Source organism: Lutzomyia longipalpis, chromosome 1 (assembly GCF_024334085.1).
Source record: "Lutzomyia longipalpis isolate SR_M1_2022 chromosome 1, ASM2433408v1".
NCBI classification, from domain to species: Eukaryota; Metazoa; Arthropoda; class Insecta; order Diptera; family Psychodidae; genus Lutzomyia; species Lutzomyia longipalpis.
The window spans coordinates 15,001,164-15,027,174 of record NC_074707.1 but is presented as its reverse complement, the minus strand read 5'-3'; the positions used below and the strand labels follow the sequence as shown (position 1 = coordinate 15,027,174).

General features: G+C 34.2%; 3 protein-coding genes across 3 annotated transcripts; 1 reads left to right on the top strand and 2 right to left on the bottom strand.

Moving 5' to 3' along the window:
• Positions 1–2,046: 2,046 nt before the first annotated feature.
• LOC129792694 (uncharacterized) lies at positions 2,047–4,341 on the bottom strand. Its single transcript, XM_055832017.1, has 4 exons — positions 4,070–4,341; positions 3,683–3,982; positions 2,381–2,531; positions 2,047–2,296 (listed from the first exon to the last, which is right to left on the bottom strand). The coding sequence occupies exons 1-4, from the start codon at positions 4,215–4,217 to the stop codon at positions 2,167–2,169; spliced, it is 729 nt and encodes a 242-aa protein (XP_055687992.1). The 5' UTR covers positions 4,218–4,341; the 3' UTR covers positions 2,047–2,166.
• Positions 4,342–5,784: 1,443 nt separating this feature from the next.
• On the bottom strand, positions 5,785–12,968 carry LOC129791881 (neutral ceramidase). Its single transcript, XM_055830491.1, has 7 exons — positions 12,852–12,968; positions 10,096–10,376; positions 9,669–9,989; positions 7,447–8,380; positions 7,215–7,366; positions 6,220–6,605; positions 5,785–6,135 (listed from the first exon to the last, which is right to left on the bottom strand). Exons 2-7 carry the CDS (start codon positions 10,234–10,236, stop codon positions 5,955–5,957), a joined length of 2,115 nt encoding a protein of 704 aa, XP_055686466.1. The 5' UTR covers positions 10,237–10,376; positions 12,852–12,968; the 3' UTR covers positions 5,785–5,954.
• A 2,816-nt stretch (positions 12,969–15,784) lies between these two features.
• On the top strand, positions 15,785–25,653 carry LOC129786942 (prolyl 4-hydroxylase subunit alpha-1-like). The gene is made up of 10 exons (XM_055822209.1): positions 15,785–16,127; positions 20,693–20,903; positions 21,362–21,513; positions 21,588–21,926; positions 22,140–22,309; positions 22,823–23,082; positions 24,123–24,132; positions 24,459–24,683; positions 24,761–24,992; positions 25,228–25,653. The coding sequence occupies exons 2-10, from the start codon at positions 20,710–20,712 to the stop codon at positions 25,308–25,310; spliced, it is 1,665 nt and encodes a 554-aa protein (XP_055678184.1). The 5' UTR covers positions 15,785–16,127; positions 20,693–20,709; the 3' UTR covers positions 25,311–25,653.
• The last annotated feature ends 358 nt before the right edge of the window (positions 25,654–26,011 follow it).

Sequence of the window (26,011 nt, the reverse complement as noted above, 5' to 3'; positions counted from 1 at the left end):
ATAAGCACACCCACAGGAGACATGCAAAATTTTGTCATTCACTAAAAATTAATTAGTTTCCTTCCGCATCCAATATCAATCAATATGATGCAAATTTCGCCAATAAAGGGAGTCAATTGAGGGCATTCCGGTGTAACTAACTGCGTGGTTATAAAATTTTGTTGTTATTAAAGGTATACAACAGTAACAAAAAAATTATAGGGCTGTTGTATTTAATATTTGTTCACCAATAAAATTTATATTTGCAATTGCAATTTATTGGATTTTCATGTCTTTTCAAAAGGGCCATATGTTGATTGAATCAAATAAATAATATGTTATGGTAATTAAAAAACACAGGATGGGGAATTTGAACTAATTATTAAATTTGAAACTAGAATTAATTTCTTCAATTTTGTTTAGAAGTAATTTATTCTAACTAATTTCAGTTGAAATTTCAAAATCTGTTTGGTTTTCCTTAATTGTTTTTTTTGTCTCTTTCCTAAACTTTATTATTTTGATGCATATTTAAAAAAAAAGTTGTCAAAACAAGATTAAAATCTTTAAAATGAATAAACTCTTTTCCGATTAAATGGTCGTTATAAGATATTTATGATACTTCTTTCAAAGAATTCAGTAACTTAATTCTTTACTAAAACGTAACAAATACATCCTCAGGTTACCTCCTTTGACTAAAAATAATCCCATAAAGCAATTCTAAATCATTTTCATACAAATTTATTTTTATTTGAAAAGAAAAATGAACATTTCCATCACATTAGAATCTCTTAGCTAAATTACGCGTAATTCCCTCCTGAAGCTTCTTAAGTGAAAGAACAGATGGTCTATCCCTTCTTAGTTCTAAATATAAAATTGTTGTGTCTTCTTAGAAGTGAAAAAGAGAAAAAAATCTGAAAGATTGTTGTGAAAAAAGGGGGTCGAAAGGTATGATGAGAGCGTGTTAATTTCAGCCGACAAATGCGTGTCATGTGTTGAAGGAGCTCCCTTCGCTCAATCAATTGTAATTCTGGAAATGGCGTAGGCGTATAGACAGAGAAAACCCGTCAAGTGTAAAGTGCTCCACATCACGATTGGGGGCTGAAAGTAACTTACAATTCTCTGGGTGAGTAATTTATACTTATATAAGAGAAGGAAGAAAGGGATAGGATTTCTAACAATTAAAATTCCCATTGCTCCATTTCATCGTCTCATCTTATTGATTGGTGCTCCCTATGGGTCTTTTCATTGCTTTTCCCATTTCCCCCTGCTCCGTTAGAACACCCCTCTCCTGATGGGAGAGTTTTGTGGGGGTAAACTGGCATTCACATAAATGACTTAAATTTGCTGAAATTGCGAAAGAAACCATTCTTCTCCTTTTTTTTCTCTCCTCGTTTTTTTTCCCACCAATACACAGCTTAACCAACCCTGCACTCATTTAGAAAGCATTCAAATAGTCACGTATACTTGGCTTATATTAGAATTTGGGGTTTTTCGAATCGATTTGGGGTGTAAAAGTCACGTTCCTCATTCCATGGGGTTGGATGGTTGAAAAACTGCAACAATTTCTTTTGGAATTGTAAAAATTTGTACAGTACACCCATCCTCGCAGCGGGGTGAGACCAGAAATTCCTCCAAGACATCAAAATAATCACGTACTAAAGTACTTTAGGTGGATTCTTGGTATAATATACCAAGAAGAGACGTATATTGATGTACTTCTGGCACTTTCAGGTGATATTCCCATTGATATAGGTACCTACATATGTATGTATGTAGCATCCGACCTTTTCGCAAGCCTTCTACCATTTTCTTGATTCTCCATCTCGTATTATGCAGAAGCAACAGATGAGTAATACCGCCGGGAGGTTTATTCTATTTGAATTTACCGTATTTTTTTTCCACCGTGGAATTTAATCATAAGAAAAGCGGGAAAAAAGCTTTTCAAGGTATGGAAGTTCAAAAGAAATTTTCCACCCTTACCTGTCCATTGCGCGTGTAAATGGTGGAATTTTCTTTATACCTTATATCTCGCGCACGATGTAAAGGTGAATAAACAAGATGAAACGCTTCCTTCCTCAACTTGGAGGATAAATAATTTTTATTCATTCATTATTGCTGAAACTGGAAGTATTTCCCGTTGAATTTCCCACGCAATTTTCACCCTGAAATTCTTTTTTCAGAGGGGGCTTACACGATGGGGCAGACGTACGATGTTGAGGCTACACATTGCTGTAGAGTGGGGTTGAACAGCGTGGTGCCTGGGCATGTGTAGACAGCCCCATTGATAGCCCCGTTGTTGGGGAAGCAATAGTAGTAGCTATATATGGAATGGAAAGGAAAGAGGATGAAATGGGTGGTTTTTGAATAATTTATCGCGAGGAAATTTATGAGTGTTTCTCACCTCTGGCAAAGTCGATCAGTTGGTACGGGAAATCGCCCCACTGAACCTTTTGTAACACACCAATTTGTTGGGGAAATTGTTGTTGTTGTTGGTGCAGTTGTTGTTGTGGTTGTAGTAGTAGTTGTTGTTGTTGTAGACGTAGAGCTTGTAGCTAGAAAAGAAAGCAGAAAAGCAAAATGTCTCAGAGAGAGTCAAGAAAATATTTTTTTAAGAAAAATATTACTCAAAAAAATATCAAATATTCTGAGAATAAAAGAATCAGGTCAAAGATCAAAAATTAAGTTAAAACATTCAAAATGAGAAAACCCCGATTGTCGTTTATTCAATTAAATTGTCCTATTTAAATCCGTATTTTTCTTTGCGAGATAAGGTGAATGAAAAATATTTTATATTAGTGAAAACAACATTTTGGGATTTTCCAACTCATTCTCTTATCTCACTGAATTAACAAAGAATAACCTCAACATCGCAGCGCAATTTATCTGCGTAAGATGATTAGGAAATTATGTACAATTTGCATATTAAAATTTCTTTTCCTTATAATCTTTTTGGGTTGCTATAAGCTATAGTTAACCTTTAACAAGCCAAGATATTATACAGACCTTAAAGTTCTTAAATCCAAATGTTGCGATTTTTTGTAAATATTAATTTATTAATAAGTTTTCTGTAATTATTGAATTAATTTATAGTCGGGTTTAGAAGCATATAAATAATAATAAATGAGATTAGAAAAGACACTTTAGGGGTTACCGAGAAACTTCCTTGACATATTAGGGGTTAATTTAAAATATAGCACAGGAAATCCGCAAACTATTAAACTCACTTCTTTTGTTTTCTTTTATCAACCAGATATTTAACATTTTTTTCGGGTTTTCCCATATATTACTCCTTAAGAAAGGAAATTCAAAAACTTTTGTTTCTAATCCTTTAAGTAGTTTTTAATTATAATGCCTGTTTTTGATTCAAACAAAGAATTTTCATAAAATAAACGAACTTAGAACTTCTCTCTTGGCACTACATCTTTTAATTTCCAGTCTTTTAGTTGATATTTTAACTTTTCCACCACACCGGAAATTTAAAAAAAATTGCTTTATTAATTGCCCGGTTGATAACGAGTACCTTTAGATCGAAAATTGGTGTTCGCTAGGAAGAGCGAAAAAGTCCCAAAATCGATTAAGAATTAAACGAAGTAATTTTACAAAGCATCACTTTTTATCACAAGGAAGGATGTTACTTTAATGGCGATAAAAGGGAAAAAAGAGAAGCTTGATAAAATAAGTAAAAAATATCCTTTCTACATACTTGGGGGTATAACGGGTGGATTGCATGTAACAATGTTCCCATTATCCACTGAGCAAAAATTAGGCGAAACAGCATTGATGTCGCACACCTGATTAGCTGGACAAGTGTACGTGTCAGCTGCGGGGATACCTCCGCTGCATAGGGAAAATGTAGTCAAGCTTTGACATGCGAAAGTTCCAGCGTTATTGCATGTTGCACACGTAGAACAATCCGGAACACCACCAGCAACACAAATGCCAATGTTGTCAGCACAGACTGTTCCCGAGGCACAATTGTAGAGCGTCGCAGGATTGGCTACTCCTGTTTTTTTTGTGTAGGTACATATTTTACATTGAATTATAAATTGAGGATTTAGTAATCAGAGATTCTTTTGGAGTAATTTTATACCGCCAGAGCAGACGTAGAACTGTGTTTCACTCATGCAGGCCACACTGGATGTTGCCCCACAAACACCACATGCACTGTCCACCGATCTAATTACGGAGACACCAATTAAGAGGCACAGGAGTCCCTGGATAGTGATAAAACTCCTCATTATCTCGACGCAATTTCACGAATGATGCAAAATTAATTGAAGCACGTCCTAAAAGCGTCTGTCGCACGAATGTAATTTTAATTATCTCACCTGAATTGCCTTTTAAATAAGTCACACTCCCCAAAATTTCCCGGCCTTTTTATCTCCTCGCCGAATTGTGTTGAATCTCTTATCGCAGATTTCTATATATAATTTCCTCTTAATCGTGTGATTTAGGTAAATATAATTTTTTGGTGCTAGACAAATATTTGCATCGACCATGAAAATCGCACCTAAGAGCATAATAATACGACGTATGAATCCCCCTATCTATGCCGGATTTTGTTACAAGAATTTTCATCATCCATGAACTCCCGTATTTTAAAGGTAAAAATAGCGCATATTCTTCTCATAAAACTCATAAGTTTGATTTTCTATGGAGTTTTTTAATGTTGTGGGAAAAATACATAAATACAAGGATTGTGCTGAGCATAACGGAATATGCTGCCAAAATTTTTTTTGCAGTGAATAAAAGCGAAAATGTATACAAAAAAAAAACGGAAAATATCATAAACTACATATATGCTACGAATACATATGTACATGTTCTTTATGACTATTTTTAGTTTTTGTTTTTACTTTGAGTATTTAGAAAGAATTGTTGTTTGTTCTGTGGTGGTGAAGCAGAATGTATACACTTCTGTTGAATATATAGAGACGCTCATTCACGAGCATTTTAACTCACTTGGAAAAATGAGCGTAAATGAGCAGATAATTTTTATGGTAGGTTTTTGTCTCCGCTAAGTAAAGGGGGTTATATACCTTTTTCAAGTTATATTTTTCCCTCATATTTTATTTAACTGAGAGATTGAAAAAAATCGCAAAAGCAACCAATTTTCTTAACTTCTTTTCTTTTGAATTTTTTCTCATTATATGTATCCATTAATCCAAATTTTCTCGGGAAATTTTTAAAATTTTCACTTTTCAAAATTGTCTAAAGAGCTCAATTCTGAATTGATTTTCTTTAAATTTCCCCCAAAAGATTAGATAATTATTATTTTAATCAAATTTATTCGATTTTTTGGAAAATAAAACATCTCGTGAAAGTCGCATTATTGCCATTATTGACACCTTGAAAATACGTTATGTTGAGCATCACTGTAAAATATTTTATGTCTGTGAGATCTTTGAGATCATAAAATTTACTTAAGAATAAATGGTATTAAATGTTAATTCCAGATATTACTTTTGCGTGAAAAAATCGTCTATTGTTGGAAGTGTTTTCCTGATACATCAACCAGAGTAATGTGTAATTAAATATTCAGTATTGTATTACTATTTACACAGAGCTTTTATCAACTTTACGTTGCAGCTTTATAAAATATTAATTAAATATCTTCAGGCATATAAGCTTCTTTTAAAAAGAGAGTTTAAAAAACTATAAAATCAAATTCTGTATTTTATTAAGAAAGGTATGGAACCTCCTAAATAGGGAAAAGTCTCCAAACGTTTTTCCTTCAGCGACACCACAAAATTCCGGTGATTCATCTAGCAGCAGAATGTTCGAAAGAAAAAGAGTCATAAAGCGTTAATTCACGATAATTTTATTGATGTATCCGAGATAGAGTCAAACACAATGCAAAATTGATTGACTAGCATTATAACACACTTTTTTCCGATAAATAAATTACTTCCTCTCTTTGCCATGCACGCCATTCCATGTGCAATTTGCAGTCACCCAAAAGAGTAATTAACCTTTTAGCGATCGACGACGAATACTTGACTTGTGCCATTGTAGGGAAATTTACCGCCAAAAATGTACTGATAGAAGCCAGAATGGCTAATTCGATACATCCCTGCGGGTGTATCCGCTGGAATTTCCCACAGTATTTCCACATCACTGAAACCCAGAATCATGGAGACTCTCGTCCATCGGAAACTGCAATTGGAATGCAATATGCCACATATATTGGTTTTCTCTTCAGTTCCTCGCATTTCCTTCTTTTTTTTCTGCCATACTTACAGTGTCTCCCAGTTTGCATCCGTTGCTATTGTTGTCCACACACTCCTTGCCTCGTCACGTTTCTCGACGCGCAGGAATGTGTCCTCATGCATGAGATTATTCCGCGGATTAGCCGCTATGAAGACCACACGGACTGTCTGTCCTGGTACATAGTGGGCCTTTGGTTGGACTTTAAGTGTCCCAAAGTCATGTCCGTACGGATGGCCATCGTACAGGACACCTGTCTGCAGTGTGAGGAGATTCTTATCCTCCAAATGGGGTGGTTCTGGGCCAGGATCAACTTCCTCGTCATTGTACATTGCTTGGCAGAGCTTTGAAAATTGATCCATGTAGATTGGAAGAGTGTAGGGACCGTATACAGTTGATGCGCCTTCGTATCGTTGGATCTTAAAAATATTTTTTTTAAGAAAAATGAATAATTCTTATTAACAGCGATAAAAACCATTAATTTTTCAAAATATTTATGCGGATTATTTATGACCCAAAAAATAATTATGACACAAGTTTAAGCTTTTTAACAACTTAATTTATCGTACGATAATAATAACTACTTGATTTAAAATTAAAAAAAAGAAATATCTTTCAATAAATTATTTCTTAAACTGTGATATCAGATTTTTTTTAAAAAATTAATTAAAAAAAAATTATAAATAAATAAAAACTATCTGACCCTATTCTAGGTTTTAAAAACTTTAAAATGCCTTTTTTTTATAAATTTCCCATTTAAATTATTATCTTTAAATAAAAAAACAACTAAAAAGAAATTTTATCACAAATGAATCAACACTTCAGGAAGGGAAATTTTCAATTTTTCAATTATAAAATACCATCATGAATAATCAATATTAATCAATCTAATCAACACGAGGGTAATAATACATATTTTCTGAACGTTTCCTGTATCATCTAGTGTCCCCACATATCACTTTTATGATCTTTAACAATCATGCAATGGAATAATTATTAGTTAAATGTTTTTTTGTGCATAAACTCACTGCATATTCCTCAGGAGTTGCCACGTAGCTGGTGTACATGTTGGAGAGACCACAAATTATCACTTTAATATCCTTCTCATGAGCTTGAAGGGCGGCATTTCGCACGGCGTTCCTAAGTCTTCTGCCACTCATTGTGGTGAATTCCCCGGGAGCTGAAAATTGGAATGTGGGAGGCAATTAAATCTTCCACGAGGAAATCCTTTAAGCTTTTTTTTTTATCTCTATCCCTTACCTGCGACAAGAATTGTGTCGCCAATTTTGAGAAGTTGTGTCGCCACCACCTTGGGTTGCCAATCGTAGGGGAATTTTGCACGCCCTGTGGCCAAAAGGATGGGTTTGGGACTATGGCACTCCACGTCACCCTTTGTGGGTTCCGCAATAAAATCCCTTACAATATTCCACAGAGGATTGTCCGTAGTTGTACCTTGGTGGAAGTCAAAGGCACCCGGACCGTCTGTTGTGCCCGCAGCAAAACTATAACCCATAGCAGGGAAACATCCTTGAACTTCTTCCACCGCCTTTGTCTTGGGATTTATGTATTTTAACTTTACTTCGGTCATGTTGACGAATTGATGGATGTAGCTCACTTCACCGACGATTTCCTGACCCGATTGTTGACGTAGTAATCTCGATGCACCCTTGTAGATGCGCTCACCGATAATCTTTGTGCTCTCGAATATATTAGTCCCCGGGCCGGAGGCAAAGCAGTGACCCGCATTAGCCGGACAGGATGATGTGAGGACATCACAGGGCTCCCCTGTGTATTGGCACTTTGGACCCATAATATTAGGACTCACATCACCAAGATTGGATGCCGCAAAGGCCGCTACAAAGTCACCTTGTCCAATTTGACTTCCATGATTGTATTCCTGCTCCAGCAAAATTGCTGCATATCCCATATTGTCCGAGGATATGAGTCTGTTGGTATTATTCATGGATGTCGGATGGACAGGGTACCAATTGATGGCGCCCATGACCTTCCCATTTGATGCCACGAAGCGAATTTGGGTGAGGGTCTTATCAACATCATATTTGTACTGATTGCGCTCCTCATCGGGATTGTTGAGATATGCCGATGGACTTCGGTTTATGTTCACATCCAAGATCTCAGTCTCCGATATGAATAATCTACCATTGGTCATACTCTTGTGAGCACGAGAGATACTCTGGGGAAGCAATTAAATGATAGAGTCAATTTAATTAAAATTTGATGTAGTTTATGCTGGTATTGATTTCAATTAAGAGGTAAACCAAAATTTGTGTGAAAATTCTATTAATCATTTGATTACCTGTGATGGAGAAAATAATCTAGATTGCAAAATTTTTACATAGTTACTTGTTATCATGAACCATTTAATTTCTTGAATTACTGTATTGATTAAAAATTGAAAACGGTATTTTTTTAAAGAAGTTTTTTCAGAGAAATACTTAAAGATATCGAGAAAAAATATGTAGATACCTTATACATAATTATATGTATTTACTTTATGACGAATAAATATATTTTCTATGTTTATTCATTTATTTATTTGAAAAGATTCAAAAGCTTTAGAGAAAAACGCAAAAATAGAAAAATATAGCGAGAAAAAAAAGACTTAAATTGCAAGTTTATAAACAACTTTTCTGTAATGAGCTTTTTTATACACACATATTTACTATATTATGTGTACAATTTCAAAATTTATAGGCCAGAAGTTCAGCACATAAAATGATAAGAAATTAGTTGTTTTGTTGCTAAATTTTATTTTTAGAAAATCACAAAATAGAAAATTAATTTTGAATTCTCAGGAAAATTTTTATTTATTTTTCCAATTAATGAAGCATTATTTTGTCATTTTGCAAGTTGATGATTTTTTTTATGACAAGCATTTTACACAATAATTCTTTTAATCTGATATTGAGCCAGGGTTGATTTATTGATTTATTATTAATTTCCAAAGAGTTGGAAGAGGTAAAAAACATAAAGAATTTTTATGGATAATGAATCATTATTTATGAAAATTTTTTATCAAAAAAAAAAAGAATTTTTAAAGAATGAAAGAACAGATTAGTGAACAATTTAATTTCACCATGCTGTGTGATTTCCTTTAAGGAGCCAAAAGGAATGCAATATTGACAATTAAGTCCTTGGAAATGGGAGAATATAAATTTAGTCTCATATATTTCACCACATGAGCAATAAAATCTTGTCTTCGATCCAATTTCTCACAGCACTTTGGGTTAAGATTTAGCTTGAAAATTGTCGATTTGACCTCCTAAATTGCTTCCTTTTAATTGATGAAAGGATACTTTGGGTTAGACAATTTTGGTTCGAGGATTTACGAGCTAAGAAGCCCTTCCACTTCATCTTCCCATCTCGACTCGTTTGAGACTTTGAGACTCGAAGACAAAGAAGTAGAGCACAGTGATGCTAAGAAGGAGATAAAGTGAAGAGAGAAAAAAAATCGAACTTACTTTGGCTATTCCTACAACTAAGGCATTGAATGTTTCCTTTATAAATCCTAGACATGGCAAGTCGTAGAGAAGGTGGGTGAGAAATCCTCCAGGTGAGCTGTGAGTGTGTGTCCCACTAATGAGGACATTTTTGTGATTGTAGATGCTGCCAAAGTCCTTTGTGAGGCGTTGCAAGACAGCCCTCTTCACTGCATTCCCAATCATACCAGCATCCACACTCACGAATACAACACGCTTTTGGCCATCGTCCACAATGAAGGCTCTGGAGAATTGACGCAGATGAATTCCTTCGCCCTTCTGCGAGAGTTGAGCATATCCCATCTACCACAACGAGGAGGGAAATAAAGGATGTTAGTCATCACATTCAGTTGCAATGTGAGATTATAGATGAAGATTGAATTGGATTTTTTTTTAAAGAATATCTCACAAAGGCAATCTCAACAGGTGGACCAGTACAGTCAGCTCGGCCAACACCAATTTGATATCCACTCACGACACTGTTGTACGACAGTGCAACACACTGGTGGGCACACAAGAAAGCTAGGATCCATCTAAAGGGATATTCCATTGCAAAAATGTCTCTAGGTTGGCACTAGAAATCCCAATTAAATTAATAACTATCATATGTGTATTGGGGTTCTTTGTGCGCAGCACGAGTTTAATCACTTCTCAGATGCAACAATTCCAGGCAACGCGCGGTCTGTTGAGCTGAAACGACAAACAAGAACTGAACTGAATGAGAAGTTGGGGTTTAGCTCACTTCTCAGTAGACGACATGCCGTGTGTATTATACGCTCTTGTTATTCTCTGTTTTTGATTTTTCAACAATAAAACATGCCTTCCATCAACCAATACCACTTCAAATTAGCCACACACATGCCCCGAGAGAATGCAAAATACACGAAGAGGTGTGATATGAATGGCAGCAATACTCATAAACCATGATATTTGTCATACAAGCAACATTTCTGCGTGTTTGCAAATTACGCTTAATATAAAAATGTACATAGCGCGTAATGCGGTTTATCAGCTCATAGTCAAACATAAAGAAACTGCGAGAGATCTACGTAGAATTTTGCGCGCTCGCATGGGGTTCTTTAGTCATTTCATTTCCAATCGCGTCCAATCGTTCCATAGAAATTCAACTCACGTGAAATAACCCAACACTGTGAGAGTATAGAGAGCAACAGGAAAATATTATTGGAAATATACCAGATAATCTGCGAGATATGACGACGATGTTGTAATAAATTCGCGATTCACAGCAATTTACTAGAGAGATTACACTGTCTACCTATTGTCTGCTTGTTTACAGTCTGGAACTTAATTATTTCGGATTACAGAAAGTGTTCAAATGATTAATTTTAGATTTATTTTCATTATTTTTTGGGAAATTAAATTAATTGAAATCAATTAGCAACATAGGAGTTACTAAATGTGAAACAATGTTACTTTTTATTTAATTTATTTAATTTTTAGAATTAAGTAAGACTAGTTGGTTACCTTGAATTTGAATTCTGTATTAGTCTTGTAGTAGAGTATGTGATAAAATTCTGAATATAGATTATTATGTACATACAATGAATTATATATAAATTGTTGGTCATTTTCATTCATGAAAAATACCAACTATCTCATATATTTGTGATTTCATCAATACCATTGTAAAATTTTATGAGAATTCAACCTTTTACTTACAATTAAAATATATATTTTTTATGATTTATGTTTATATTTTGGCAAAATACATTTCGATCTAATCAAGATTGAACTTTTCGCTATCTTCAAGATCGATTTGAATTTCATTTAATAAAACAATATTTGTTTTTTTTTTTTTTGGATAACCTCCATATCCATGGGATTTTTAGCAATAAACCCGCTGACCTAATCTTCGTATAGGTAATACTTATTTACAACCTTTAGTCGAAGTTCACGCGACACTTTGTACTGCAGCCGGGTGTGATTTTGTAACATTCATTGCCGACAGCGTGAATTTTGTAATATCGCACCATGCGGATCACTGTCATAAATATGCAAACTTTTTATGATTTAGCTCTTTTAATGAATTTCTTGGACAAAATGTTGGTGATTGGAATTTATTTTATAGTGTTAGAAGAAATTTATAGTGTTAGAAGAAAAAAAAATTCACAGAGCGGGTGTGCTCAAAAGGGGTCTCTGCATGCGAGAGGTGGTACAAAGTTTTGGTGAGTTATTCCATGGCGTAGTGAAGTGCAAGTCAAAGTTAAATAAATCAGTGATAACTGACCACAGCCACGCAACGAGAAAGACCTAATGGCATTAGTGCGATAATCAAATTATATGCAAATTAATACTCTTGGGCATTCACACAGCGTTACCATCTACAGGGCTGCATGGACGGTATGGTGAGACGGAAGAGATTTTCACCATGTACATAATACTTGTGCAGCATGGAGAGAATATCTGATGAGTTTTCCGTGCGCCAAAGCTAAACTTGAACTTTATTTCCTTGTGGTAATGCTATATTTATTGTCATGCTGTCAATTTTGCAATACATATAAAATAGAATTATCTCATAGATGCAAATCTACGGAGAAATTGCTTGCAGCTGATTGTGCTTTGCTTACAGTGTTGTCAAGAGCTTTTATGAAAAGGTAAGTATTGAATTAGTGCTTATTTTTGAGAAATAGAGCTTATTTCAGTTAGAGACGGTTTTACTCATTTGAAGTAAGTATAAGATTTTTTTTAAGAGTTTGCATTAGAAATCATTAAGAAGCATTAAAGATCTCAGTGGCGACATGAGAGCTTTTAACACCTGGAATTTGCAAAAGTTCATGCACGTGTTTACGCTTAGTGAATATTGCAAAAATTTTTCATTTATCATTTTTATTAAACTCACACCTGAATAAAAAAAATTAATCATTTTATGAACTTAAGACATCCACTTAATAGTTTAATCGTCCACGTTGTGCACTGAACCCATACAAGGTCAATCAATTCATTATATCAAATGCCCTCAAAGATGCTTATTCTCAACACAATAACCATTTCCACTCAATTCCACTTACGCTGACATTAAGTAGAATTGTTTACTTGTCTCAGGTGGTGATCAAGAGAGATTTATATTTAAAAAAAAAAGACAAAGAATCGCCACGACGTGTGTTTGTAGAGAAAATGTGCGAGAGATGAAGGCAAGAAACCTACTTTGAAGATCATCGGCGAACGACATAGTTTTGCGTTGATCAAGGTTTGAAGATACTTCGCATCTCGGTGCTTTTATGCGCTCTGGGGGTATCAAATGGGTTGTTGGGAATTACTCAACGAAATTGGTGTGTTCAAGATGCAAATTGCGTCACTTAGAGCTTCACTAGTGGTCACACGTTGAAATTTATTTGTAGCGTATACACAAAAGGAGCTTTTCTGAATCACATATTCACGGCTTTGCTGTGGTGCAGAGTTTGTCGTGTTGTTGGCAGAGAAAGTGGTAAAGAATTGGTAATTTATGCATTATGGGCTAAAAGTTTTCTTCATTTTTTTTTCACTTCAAACATCACTTTATGCTTTAAATGGAAAACTCTTTAGTTTTTCATTGAAAATTCCACGGGGTAAATCACCAGAATGTGTTGCACTTTATGCACTTCCTATGTTCCGGAAAATGTCACCAGAGAAATTTCTTTCTTTCACCACAAACACGCGTCTCTTTCGCAGGTGGTGTAGGCACAAAAAAAAACAAGCAAAACCAAAAGACGTACGATGAGGTAGACTTGAAAGCACAGACTGTCGCGGCTGAACTTCTTGCACACGTCCATCCACTTCCACACTGTCGGTGTTGAGCTCCGAAAGGTGGGAGAAATAAAATAAATTATTATTTTAATTAATATGGGCAAACTTCTCGCTATTTGGGACACTTGCAACTGTGGCGCCTTTCGGCAAAATATAACAACATTCAACATTATTCTTTCTCACACATCTGACCACATTTGGAGCAATGCAATCAAAATAAACACTTTTTTCCACCTGAAAACATTCAACCACAAGTTTAAGCAACACATTAACTCTTTCACGGTCTCCCAATGCAATTCGTATACAGAAGAAGTTTAGCCTAAAAGACAAAGAACACATTAATTAAAAACTTTCAAAATTTGCGCAATGCATCTGATAAGTTGCAATATCTCTAAATGATTTTTTTTCAACCATCAAATGGATTTAAATTTTATTTCTAAATAAAAATTAAACATGAAAAAAATTAATTAAATATGTCAAAATAGTCCAAATCATTCATTAAATATTTCATTGATTAATGCATTACTCAAAGTTGTTGTAGGGCTGTAAACGGCTTGTATTTGTTGATGACTGATTAGTTGCATAAGGAGCATTTAAATTATGTTAATATACCACACCAATATGTATTACCTACTTTTTGGACATCAACCAGGTTTTTTCCATGTCACGGTTTTTGCATAATTTTAGCTTATTAATATTGTGGCAAAATACAAGTTAATAATAAGATAGATAAAAAAGCCTAAATGTTAGAAATGTTGTAAAAAAAAACAAGATTTAAATCGATTTTAAAATTTCATCAACGACTTTTTTCTTTTTCGGAGCATTATGGTATTTTTAATTTTCTTATTTGTTTTAATTTGGTGGTGATTGAAAAAAATATAGAAAATAGGTTTAAAGTTTTAAATCAAGTATTGTTTCCTTTAATGAGAATTGCTAAACCAATTAACAAAATAATTTTAAGGACTTTTTAAAATTTTTTTTTCCATATTTCCATTTCAAGACTTTCATGATAATTTAGTGTTTTTATCAGAACTAGATTTTCCAAATTTAGTCATAAATTTTTTTTACACGATATCTCTTTTATGATTCTCTTTTTATGTTCATTTATTATGTGAGAATTGCAGACAAATTGACACCCTTTTAGGAGTCAACAGACCGAGAAGTAAATTTACGAGAGTGACAATGAACGCTGATCACATTGATAGCCATTGATGGACAGAACGCCCGCAATATTTTAAATCCATCGTGACATTTAACCTTCAGTCTGCATATTGAGTAGTTTAGTCACAAAAGGTTATTATCATGCTTGACGAAATCATTGACCTGGCACACGCTTTGTTTTCTCACCGCAACTCTGACACTTATGATTCTGAAGATTTGATCTTTCTTATATTTTTTTTTATTATATAATTTATTTATTTTAATACATAATCATAAAAGTAACTAAAGGTTCGGCAAATTAAATAACACAAAATTTATTTTACTGAAACTCCATGTGCAATGGGCACGTTTTTACACTTAATAATAATAATTGAAAGTAACCAATTATGTACATCATGTTTATTATTTTTATGTCATTCACAACTCTTTATTTTCATCGCGAAGAAAATGAAAGTAGTTGTCATGCGAATTTTTAATCAATTTTAAAAGTGATTTTTTCTGCTAAACATTTCATTCAGACGATTCTGATCCAATTCATATGGACCCATAAAAGTTGCTTTACAGCTCATTTTTTTGGGGAATTTACTAACGTGGATTAAATTAAAAAAAAATGTGTCATAAAATGTGGAGTTTTATTTTATAATGCAAAACAAAACGTTTTATTTAATTTGAAATAGAAATATGCAAATACAGTAGTTAAAAAAAACTGAATAAGTTATCACGATAATAGTTTAAATTCTCGCGCATTTTCTTATGTGTTTTGTGCTCAGCAGCATAAGCTGCAAGGTGTAGAGTTGACCAAGTTCTAGATTAAGATTACAGATCATTGATGACATTAATTTTTTGACTCATTCGTTAATTATTAATTAATCTTTTATTTCTAAAAAAAATTATTTGATCACCGCTGCTGTGATTAAATTGTATTTTTTTTTAATTTGTTAATTACACTCTTGACAATTTTCTACACATCTAACTGTAATCAATGACATTCTCTACGCATTCGCCTTCATCACTGCGAACCCAAAAGTAAAATGTGCTCCCATGAATCGACAAATGAATGGAAGTAAGAGTGAGTTGAAACGAGACAGTTGCCTATGCTATGGAGTATAGCTGAACGTTTCATCTCCCTGCTTGGATTCTTCGGAGTCTGCGTAGGGTAAATATAGAGTTGTTTTACTCTATTCTTCATTCAATCAAGCGACTCAGCGAGAGCGCAAGAAATTTTGTTGTGAAGAAGATTTTTATGTTGCAAAAGCAGCAGGAAATTCAATTGAAATATCCCCATTTTTTCGCATTTGGCGGCACAGGAAGTACTAGTGGGAAGTGCATAAAGGGGTTAGTGAGTGGTGATGGTGGTTAAATCCGCAAAAGTGAGGGCGGAAAACTGAGAATTGGAAGCTGAAGAAAAATCAACGCACGAAGTGATGGTGTTAGAGAAATATTTCTGAGAGTGAATCTTCTGTGATAAACCGATAGCGTGTGAATTTATTTATAATCGACGTTAACAAAGTCAATTGGCGGCACACAATCCGATAGGTATGTAGAGAATTGTTGGAAATTAAAATTGTTATTATATACATAGGTACGTACACACATATCTGAATATCCTGGATATGCTATGATTATGCGGTATTTAAATGAATTGATTGATGCATTTAACCTGCTGGCCGCCAAGACCTTGGAGCTTCCTTAGAGCGCCAAGGTGGGGTCGTTGAACGACCCCAAGAAGGAAGTCGATTTTCTCATAAACTATAAAACTGGGAACTGTCGGGTCACTACCTTTAGACTCCTTATATAGTCCTCTTGCCCCTTGCACCACAAATTTGCCACCCGGAAACACGCAGAAGAAGATATTAGGGAAAAACATTTTTCACTCATTTTTCACACTTTCTTCGTGAGAAATTTGCCACGAAGTTGACCGCAACTGCTATTTTTTTTCACTACTTCCCCACATTCCCCTCACTTCCCGCACCGTGATAAATGGCAATATTTCTCGAATATTCTTTATTGTTTTGCACATTTATATGCTTCTAATTATGTTTTATGCTGTTTATGTTACTTATTCGCGATAATTCTGACACTGAGATGGTAAAGTGAGAAAGTAAACACAACCCTTCAACCCCCTTCAACCATATGATTTATGATGTGACTAACTTCATTCTGAGAAATTTTCCGCAGCATGGCCGTTACACCAATTTTTGAATTCCCTTCTTCTACATTTTTCTTAATAACTTTTCTTGTGGTGGACGGATTGAGCTGAAATTTTTACACAACCTCCTCAGATAACCAAAGAACTTATTTCCAAAAGATGGGAATGGTATCTTTTATATTTATTAAGTTATAGCACGAAATATAGGGCTGGGGTCGTTCAACGACCCCGCTTGGCGGCCTAGAGGTTAAACGCCACTTTGAAGGTTCTCGAAAATGCCGATTAAACGAAAAATCTCATGAAATTTCCCACATGTGCATTCATTCCACTTTATCACCGAAATTGGACCCCAAAAGCAAAAGGAAAAAAAGACAGACTTTTTTTCATTTCGGAAACAGACCAACATTGAAAAATTGAAAATGATCTTTGACTTCCCACATCCGAATAATCAGAGGAATGGTCATGAAATAGAAATAGTGGACGAATGATTGTCGAGAAAATATCAACAGTCAGTTCTTTTAAGCGATAAAACATTTGCTTTCCAAAAGAAATATGCCGGGGAAGCTATTTATTTCTTATGTTGTGACTGTGTCAAGGGCTGATGACTAACATAATTTTGTGCCTCTGTCATGTATTTTTTTTTCTGAAAATTATATGCAAGTTGTTGAGAAAGACAATCTTGGACATTTTTTTCATAAATTTTATCTCAAAAAATTTTTAGTTTTTTAATCTTTTTTTTTATGTATTTAATACAATATCTTTAAAAGTTAAATTTGTGGGGCTGATTCTGATAAAAAATTTTTCTTTTCTAACAACTTTAAAGGTCAGTTGATATTTTTAAGTCGTTCTTTGTTATTCTATATAAAAACCAAAGAATTTATTGTTCCAGAAAACAGTCAGAAAAGTAATTTTCCTTCAAAACCGCAATTATAGAAACAAATAAAACGTCAGAATCTTATAAGATTTTTCCCAGAATACCAAAAATTTTATAACTGGCGAATTGTAAGAAAAGAAAAGATTTACATAAGAATTTACTCCTGTATTGAAAATCAGTTTACATTAAATCACAGCTAAATTTGATACACTATAACCCACGCTCTCAGTCCGTTTCATTAGTTCTGTCGTTTTGTCTGTTTCATTACTTTTCCACCCCTAACATGTGGACATTTGAAACGAAATATGGGCAAAATTTATGGAGTGGAATGAAAATATGTATACACAATATTATGTATGTATTATAGCTGAAGTCTCGAGAAAAGTAAAACTCGTCTAAGAGATGGTCGTTTAGCACAGTATTCTTGTTTTGGAGTGTTATATAATTAATTGAATTGAATTGAATTCACACACTTGAAGTACATTTTGTCTGTTTTGTCAATGTTCTCTCCATGTGAAAGTCTCATCATGCACATTTTTCATAACATTTCCTGTTGAATGTTCCATGCTGGATGAAAAGCAAAATACCATTTCTCAAGATAATACCGCAAAAGTGGCAATTACTTTAATTTATGCATCGATTGCCATTAATGTCGCCGGAGAAAATTGATGTGTGTTCTTACATTTTTTTAAAATATTTTTTCTTTGAATTTTGTAATGTTAAGTGAGAATGCATTCTTTGCTAAATACTTGTAAGAAGATGATGAGTTTGTATCCTCCTTTCTTTTCTGTGATTTTTCTATGATCTTTCTCTCCATGCGAATAATGGAAAGGCGTACCAGATTTTTTTCAATTCAATGTATATAAATAATTTTGGGTCACGTAGTCCAGAGATTTTTTGTGTGTATTGAGATTATGTACATGAGAAATTAAGACGATGTTCTTATTCATTCCCCCTCATTGAGAGCTATGAATAATGTTGAATGTTATGATTATCACAGAGCCAGTGCTCTGTGAGCTCTGTTCACTCTAGAATTTTCCTCACATTCACTTGTTACTCCGTCTGGAGGAGAACGTCAATTTCATTACTTATACGTCTCTACATCTGATGGATGTATAAATTGCTATAACATCAGAATGGAAATGCATTAAACTATACAATGAAAGATGTAAAATATAGATTACACGCAAAACGATCGCAGAAAAATTACAAGGTGTATATCTTTTGTAGAATTATTTCAAAGGAAATTGCTGTGAGATGGGATGCAGCAAGATTCAGACAGAATACATTATATTCGCACTACTAACTTATCCAAGCTCGTGTAGATCAGTCCTTGATTGTCAAATGTTATTTATTTTCTTTTCATTGAAAGTGAATCTTTTTTTATAAGGTAGATGCGTCATGATTTTTTTTCTGAAGCTTTTGACGCTTTTTGTCGAAGTTTACGATCTTTAAAATTAAATAAGCATGGGAAAATTTTGTAATGGTTTATAAGTGTCCGGGAGATTTGTTTATCAATGTTAGGGATCACATAGTATAGGATAAGACGTGACCTACGTTAACTAATTGTCTCAAAAATCCCGAGCTTTGAGTAACCTACACAAAACAAACTGAAGCAGAAAAAATGATTTTTATTCATTGAAAAAAGTAAATTAAATCCTCTGAAGGAGTTCCTCAGTGCGATTTTCATTGAGCATGTAACACATGCTATCTCTTCTCATTTTTACATACATAAAAATGAAACATTTTGCAAAGAAAAAAATCCCCACTTGAAAGCATTTGACCCTGTGCAAAAACGATGATTCTCTAGGAAAGCAAATAAAATCATTGACTAAATATTAAATTTTTTGAACAAGCAAATATTTCATCATCACTGTACCCCACCTAAAATTCATGAAAGATTGTACCCAAACGTACCTTTCCGATATATCACACGGTGGCAATTAAAATTCCCACTCATCTGTAGATTTTCCTGATTGCAACGATTAAATGCAGTTGAATTAGAAATCAGTGGGTATGTCAGCAAATTGGCATTTGTTAGGTACCTTTTACCACGGTTCTCTCTCCGTAAGCATCATGCCGAAAAAACCGCTTAGCAGCTGCCTCTCAACTATATAGAAACAATGGGTGATAGAGTTGCAAGTTGCAACATAACAAAATTCAAAATATTTCAACGCAGTTTGGTGTTGGGTACTTTTGCAATATTTTGAGGAACAATTTCAGAATCAAAAAAATATTTGGACAGTTATTTCGCACTATAAATTTTATCCAGAATTTAGTAACACCCACCTTGCCAAAAGTTTTTTTTTTAATTCATGTAGAAAAAGAGCCCAACACGTATATGCATTGTATCATTGTTCCTGCAGCAGAGGAATAAATTGGGCGGAAATATGCACCAACTCTTTTCAGATGAGGAGCCTCATTAACAATTGAAATTTGCATTGGGACACAAAAGGGCCCTTTCAATGGAAACAAAAAATTAGAATAAATATCTAATTGGAACTTGGGTGAATTCAATTAATTTTCCCATTTAACTTGAAAGTCTTTGTTTTTTATCTATTCACGTATAAAGTTTCAATTTCAATTATCAAGAGCGCGAAGGCGTTAGTCGTTGAATGGTTGCATGAAGATGAGAAATTTTACTTTCATTTTCATGTTAAGATCAGTGAAATTTATTGCGCGCTACCTCACATTGTAAAACTTCCTGATTGTTAAGGAAATTCAAGTGAATGACGCGAGTAAAAAAGTCCTTGTTTCTCTATTTATTCTGAAAGTCACAAAAAGCTTTTAAAAAAATTCCATTCGTCTATTGTGTGGTTGAAAATTCACTAAAATCTATACACATTTATGTTGAAGTTGGCAAAAACCATATATTGGTTACGAATGCAAAGTTCAATAGCTCAGCAGCACAGAGAGGTGTGACAAAGCGCGATAAACATCAGATATGTATACCTACCTATATATTGCATTATGATTTTCATATTGAAAAGTCAGTTATATTCAATGAACTGTTGCAATTAAACGAATAGATATTTCTCAACATGACTCGGGTCGTGGTACTCTCTCTCTCTTTTGCAGATATCAATTGGGAAACGATGGTCTCACAGTTCACGAAATCACTTCGCGGCGCTATTGTTCTTTTCTTGCTGCTTCTCATAAATGTCGCCCGCCCGGAAGTTTTCACAGCACTGGTGGAGATGGAGGAACTGCTAGAGACGGAAGCTGTTCTCATCACAAATTTGGAGGAATACATAAAGGCACAGGAGGAGAAAATACAGTTCCTAAAAAAGTACGCCTCATTTACCTTTCTACAGAATGCTTAAATTTAAATTCTACTTCTCATTTGCAATTTTATTGTCTCATTTAGAAAATGGAAATATTCTTTTATACGACATATTTTTGTTATATGTATATAATTTTTCCTAACGGTAGATGTAACGAAATGTTTGAGAAAAAAATGTTTATAAAAATGATCTAAAGACTTTATTGGAAAAGAAGCTAAAAGAACCTTTAAAATATTTGATTTAAACGTTTCAAACATAATTTTAAAATAAAAAATAAATAAATTTCCTTTTATATATTTTTTGCTGAACGCAGAACATGTTCTATTAGGGAAAATTTTGTCAAATTAAATTAAACTGAATCCATCAGAAAGTTAACTTAAATCAATTTCAAATATTTAACTACATTTAATTGTACTGAACATAAAAGGAAACTTTTAATAAAATGTAATTAAAATCTCAACAGAAAAGCTGCAGAATACCAAAGTGAGCACAACGAAGCAGCGGCAGATATTACTGGATACCTATCAAATCCAATAAATGCATTTCTGCTTACTAAGAGACTAACAACGGATTGGAAGGAGGTTGAAAATGTGATGCTTTACGATGTTGGATCGAGTAAGTTTAAAATTTTAATTTAATCTTAAACTTCTTCCTTAAATGAAGCTTTTTCCTTTTGAAATCCTTTGCAGCATATTTGGAAAATGTCACAAACTATAGAAATATTCTACCATTCCCCACGGAAGAGGATCTCAATGGAGCTGCTGTGGCACTCATGAGGTTGCAGGATACCTACAAACTTGATACAGCAAGTGTGGCTCGTGGGGAGCTAAATGGGATTCAGTACACCTCCGAAATGTCCGTGGGTGATTGCTTTGAATTGGGACGCCAATCCTACATTAATGGTGATCATTATCACACGGTTTTGTGGATGCGAGAAGCAATGGATCGTCTTCTAAGAAGTGAGAATAAAACATCAACTACAAAAGCTGACATTTTGGAGTACTTGGCCTTCTCAACCTACAAACAAGGTGAGGTTAAATAGTGTGCAAAAAAGACATATTCACAAAATTAGCACAATGATACGGCTTGACTATGACAAAATCTTTCTCTGTGCTTATATTAAATTAAATGAAATAAAATAAATTATGTGAATGTCGTGAAAAAGAAATAAATCGTGAGAGATCATTGTCTGGTTGAATTGCAATTGCACCGTCTCTTTAAACGTCTTTTCACTCAAACAGGTAACATTGATTCGGCACTCACCATGACGAACGAGCTGCTGGAACTGAAGCCAAATCACGAACGAGCAATTGGAAATAAGCAGTACTATGAAAAAGAGCTGGCAATGCAGAAAATGGATCGAAAACTTCGTGGTGATGATGGGTCTGAAGACCTTAATATGGATTTTGAGGTATAAAATATTGTGCAAAGTCTTATCTTTTTATAGCCACATTTGAGAGACTTAATTTAATTCCCTCTTTATGAAAACTTTTCTTTTTTCAAACTGTGTTGAGAAACTGCAGAGGGGGTTAAGGGAGGAGGGTATCAGAGGGTGAAGTTTAACATTTAGCTCTTAACCAGATAACTTTTTCTTGCGTTCAGTTACCTTTAGAATTTTTTTACAATATAATGAGGTTAAAAAAAATCCCACAACAAAATTTGAAACTTCCTTAAAAAACCTTTTATTAATTAATTAATAAAGTTTTGCGCCCTTAGTTTCATTAAAAGTTAAAATTCATAATTGATTGATTTGACTTCGTGGTAGTCTCAATGATTCATCATCGTTATTTATTAATTAAATTATCACCACTTTTATTTTATCGATTGAGCTACAGAAAAATACCCACTAAAGTATCAAATGACATGGCAATTTGTATAAAAGAGAGCTTTCAAATTAATTCCCATCCCACCTTTACATCCACAGCAAATTCGCACGGTGAGTGATCCGTCGAAATTTGATCTTCCTGAGCGGCGGCTGTATGAGATGCTGTGCCGTGGTGAAATTCAACCACTACCCATCCAATTGGCACCCCTAAGGTGTCGCTATGCAACAAATAACAGAGCCTTCCTGAAGATTGCGCCCCTTAAACTAGAAGAAGCTAGTCTCTCACCTTACATCGTCATCTACCACGATGTTATGTCAGATGAAGAAATTGAAGTTATAAAGAAGTGGCAAAACCACGGGTGAGTCCTCCAAAATCTCTTGTTTTTATGTATCTATGACCATGAGCTTGAAAAGCCAATTATCACATTTTTTTCTTTCATCTTGCACTACAAAGAATTTGCTCCTTCCTGTGAAATGTTCTTCAATTTTATCGTGTTTTACGCGAGAAAATTACTTTGATTGCCCCACTTTTATCACACTGTGCTTTCATGCTTAGCATGGAATCTAATTGAAAAGTTATTTCACGGAACATCTGGAGCTTAAATTTCTTATCATCTTGTTTTCACTGTTCATGCTCTACAGTCAAAGTTTAAAACTTTTTGTATAAGTTTGTCCAGTGTGGATGGGCGCAATGTAACATATTTTTGATTAAAGTATGTACATTATTTATACATATTTTTCTATACTTCATCTCCGGGTTTTCCTTCTTTTCTCGTGAAAAGAGATTAAATCCGACATTATTTAAAGTTACTTTTGATTGTATTTCTACAAAGTAAATTTTATTTGAAAAATTTATATAAAAAAAATTCCTATTCAATTATGTAAAAACATAATGCTATCGCAGAATTAAATTTATCTAAACTTTTCCTTAATGCACGAATGAATTAATTTTATTCGCCAATATGCACTCGCTGGAAAGTTTTTGATTGAGTTATCCTTCACAAAATTACAATTTAGTCCAATGAGTAAATGCACTGCGCTGCAGAAGATTGAAACCATTAGTTAGAATAAATAGCGAAGTGATTCCTCTCACATTCTAGCATTGCAACAAAGTAATTTTGCATTGTGATGATTTAATTACAGTAATTTATCAACAACATTGTAGTTTTGCAAAAGGTGCAAAGTTTCACGACAAAAAGCTTTAAAAGCTCATTCACTTTTGTATACATAATTCATAAGAAACAAAATGTAAAAGTTGTATTGTCTTCATGCACATTTTTGATGAATTTTAAAAATCTTCTTTATTAGTCAGTTAGTCAGTTTTAAATATGTGTCACATGCAATATTTATGATAAATGAATTATTATTTTATGTAATCTGTCTGAACTGAACTTTAAAGGTCAGCATTGGTTAGTTAGCAAGATTAATTTAAAAGCTCCTATATTTTATTCTTATTTAAATATAGAACTTTTTGAGGGTGGTGTATGTTTTGGAAAGTTTTGTACAACATTACGCCCAAAAGTAGCATAAATATTCATCTAAATCTGTCGTGTTATTGTTGAATATTTTATGGAGATATTTTGGTATAGAATGACTGCAAAAATTGAGGTGTAGTACAGGCTCTCTTCCAATCATAAATAAAGCATAGAAAAAGCTTTTTTGGGATGGCCAAGGGAATTGCGAAATACATGTAGAGCTGAATTTTCTAATATATGTGGAAAATATGCAATTTCAGTTTCGTCGGGCAACAGTGCAAAATCACAAAACAGGTGAGTTGGAAATTGCTCACTATCGGATTAGCAAATCGGCATGGCTCAAAGATGAGGATCATGAATTTGTGAAGCGCATCGGGCGGCGAGTTGAAGACATGGCTGGACTCACAGTGGAGACGGCAGAAGAGTTGCAGGTCGTAAATTACGGCATTGGGGGTCACTATGAGCCTCATTTTGATTTTGCTCGCGTAAGTATATCTATATATGTCGTGGTGCAACGTGACAAAATGCTTATGCTGCCTCTTACGGGGGGGAATCTTTGCAGAAGGAAGAAACGAATGCATTTAAGAGTCTCGGTACGGGGAATCGCATTGCAACAGTATTATTTTACATGAGCGATGTGACCCAAGGAGGAGCGACAGTTTTCCCATCAATTCGAACGGCACTGTGGCCCAAGAAGGGAACTGCTGCCTTCTGGCACAACCTATTTACATCTGGGGAAGGAGATTACCAAACACGCCATGCTGCATGCCCCGTCCTAGCGGGTACAAAATGGGGTAAGAATTTTTGCGAAAATGGATAAAAGATTCTCTATAAAATCCCTTTTGGCACGTCTTACAAGTTTTTCCACCCTCTGTTGTGAATGATTTTTCAATAAGAAGCACACACACACCCTCCATTGAGATGAAACCTTTTTCTTGTAGAATTATCATTCCACTTATGAATTATATTAACATAATGTGATTTTCTTTTCTTTCATCCCACACTCGACATTTCCCCCCATCGACACAGTGAGTAACAAATGGCTCCACGAGAGGGGACAGGAACAACTCAGACCCTGCAAACTCTATCCGGATCATCCACCGATGTATTAAATGCCCCAACACCTACGCAGTCAGTTCTATTTTAGACGATGTGCGAAAAAAAAGATTGCGAAATCTAATAATAGGAGAGAATGAACCGTGACTCGCTAAATCAATTTTTACCAAAAAGTTTAGTCATAATGATTTCTTATCCAATCAATCCTTTTTTTCCTAAACCACGACATTCTTTAACTCGAATTTTTACATTAATTCGAATTGGGCTAAACTTTAGCAATTTTGTGTGGCAAGAAAGTCTCAAGCAATTCACGAAAAAAAAAGAAAACTTTTCGAACAAGAATGCTTAAAATGTACAAAAATTTATTTTCTTTTGTAATAAAATAAATTGCTAAATTTTTTTGATGAGTTTTTCTCTGTGGTTCGTAATCTTGACATTGCAAATATAGAGTAAAAGAAACTCTTGAATGGCTATTAAATTACAAAACATCGTCAGCTAGGAATTATGTATCAGGTAAAGGGAAAACTTGTCGACTTTTTGCTATGAAGACGCAAAAGGTTCTAGTTTGGTGTTTAAGCAATTTCTTCGTGGAAAGTTGGTGAAAATGATACGACTCTGAGAGGGGCAATATTTTCCCATTACCTCCTTCAATCAATCAACTTTTCCAATTTATCGATTGAATGTGGTTTTGATATGCAACTTTGGGAAGTTCTTGAGCGAATTTTGAAATATTCACCACATCGAGCACCTCTCAATT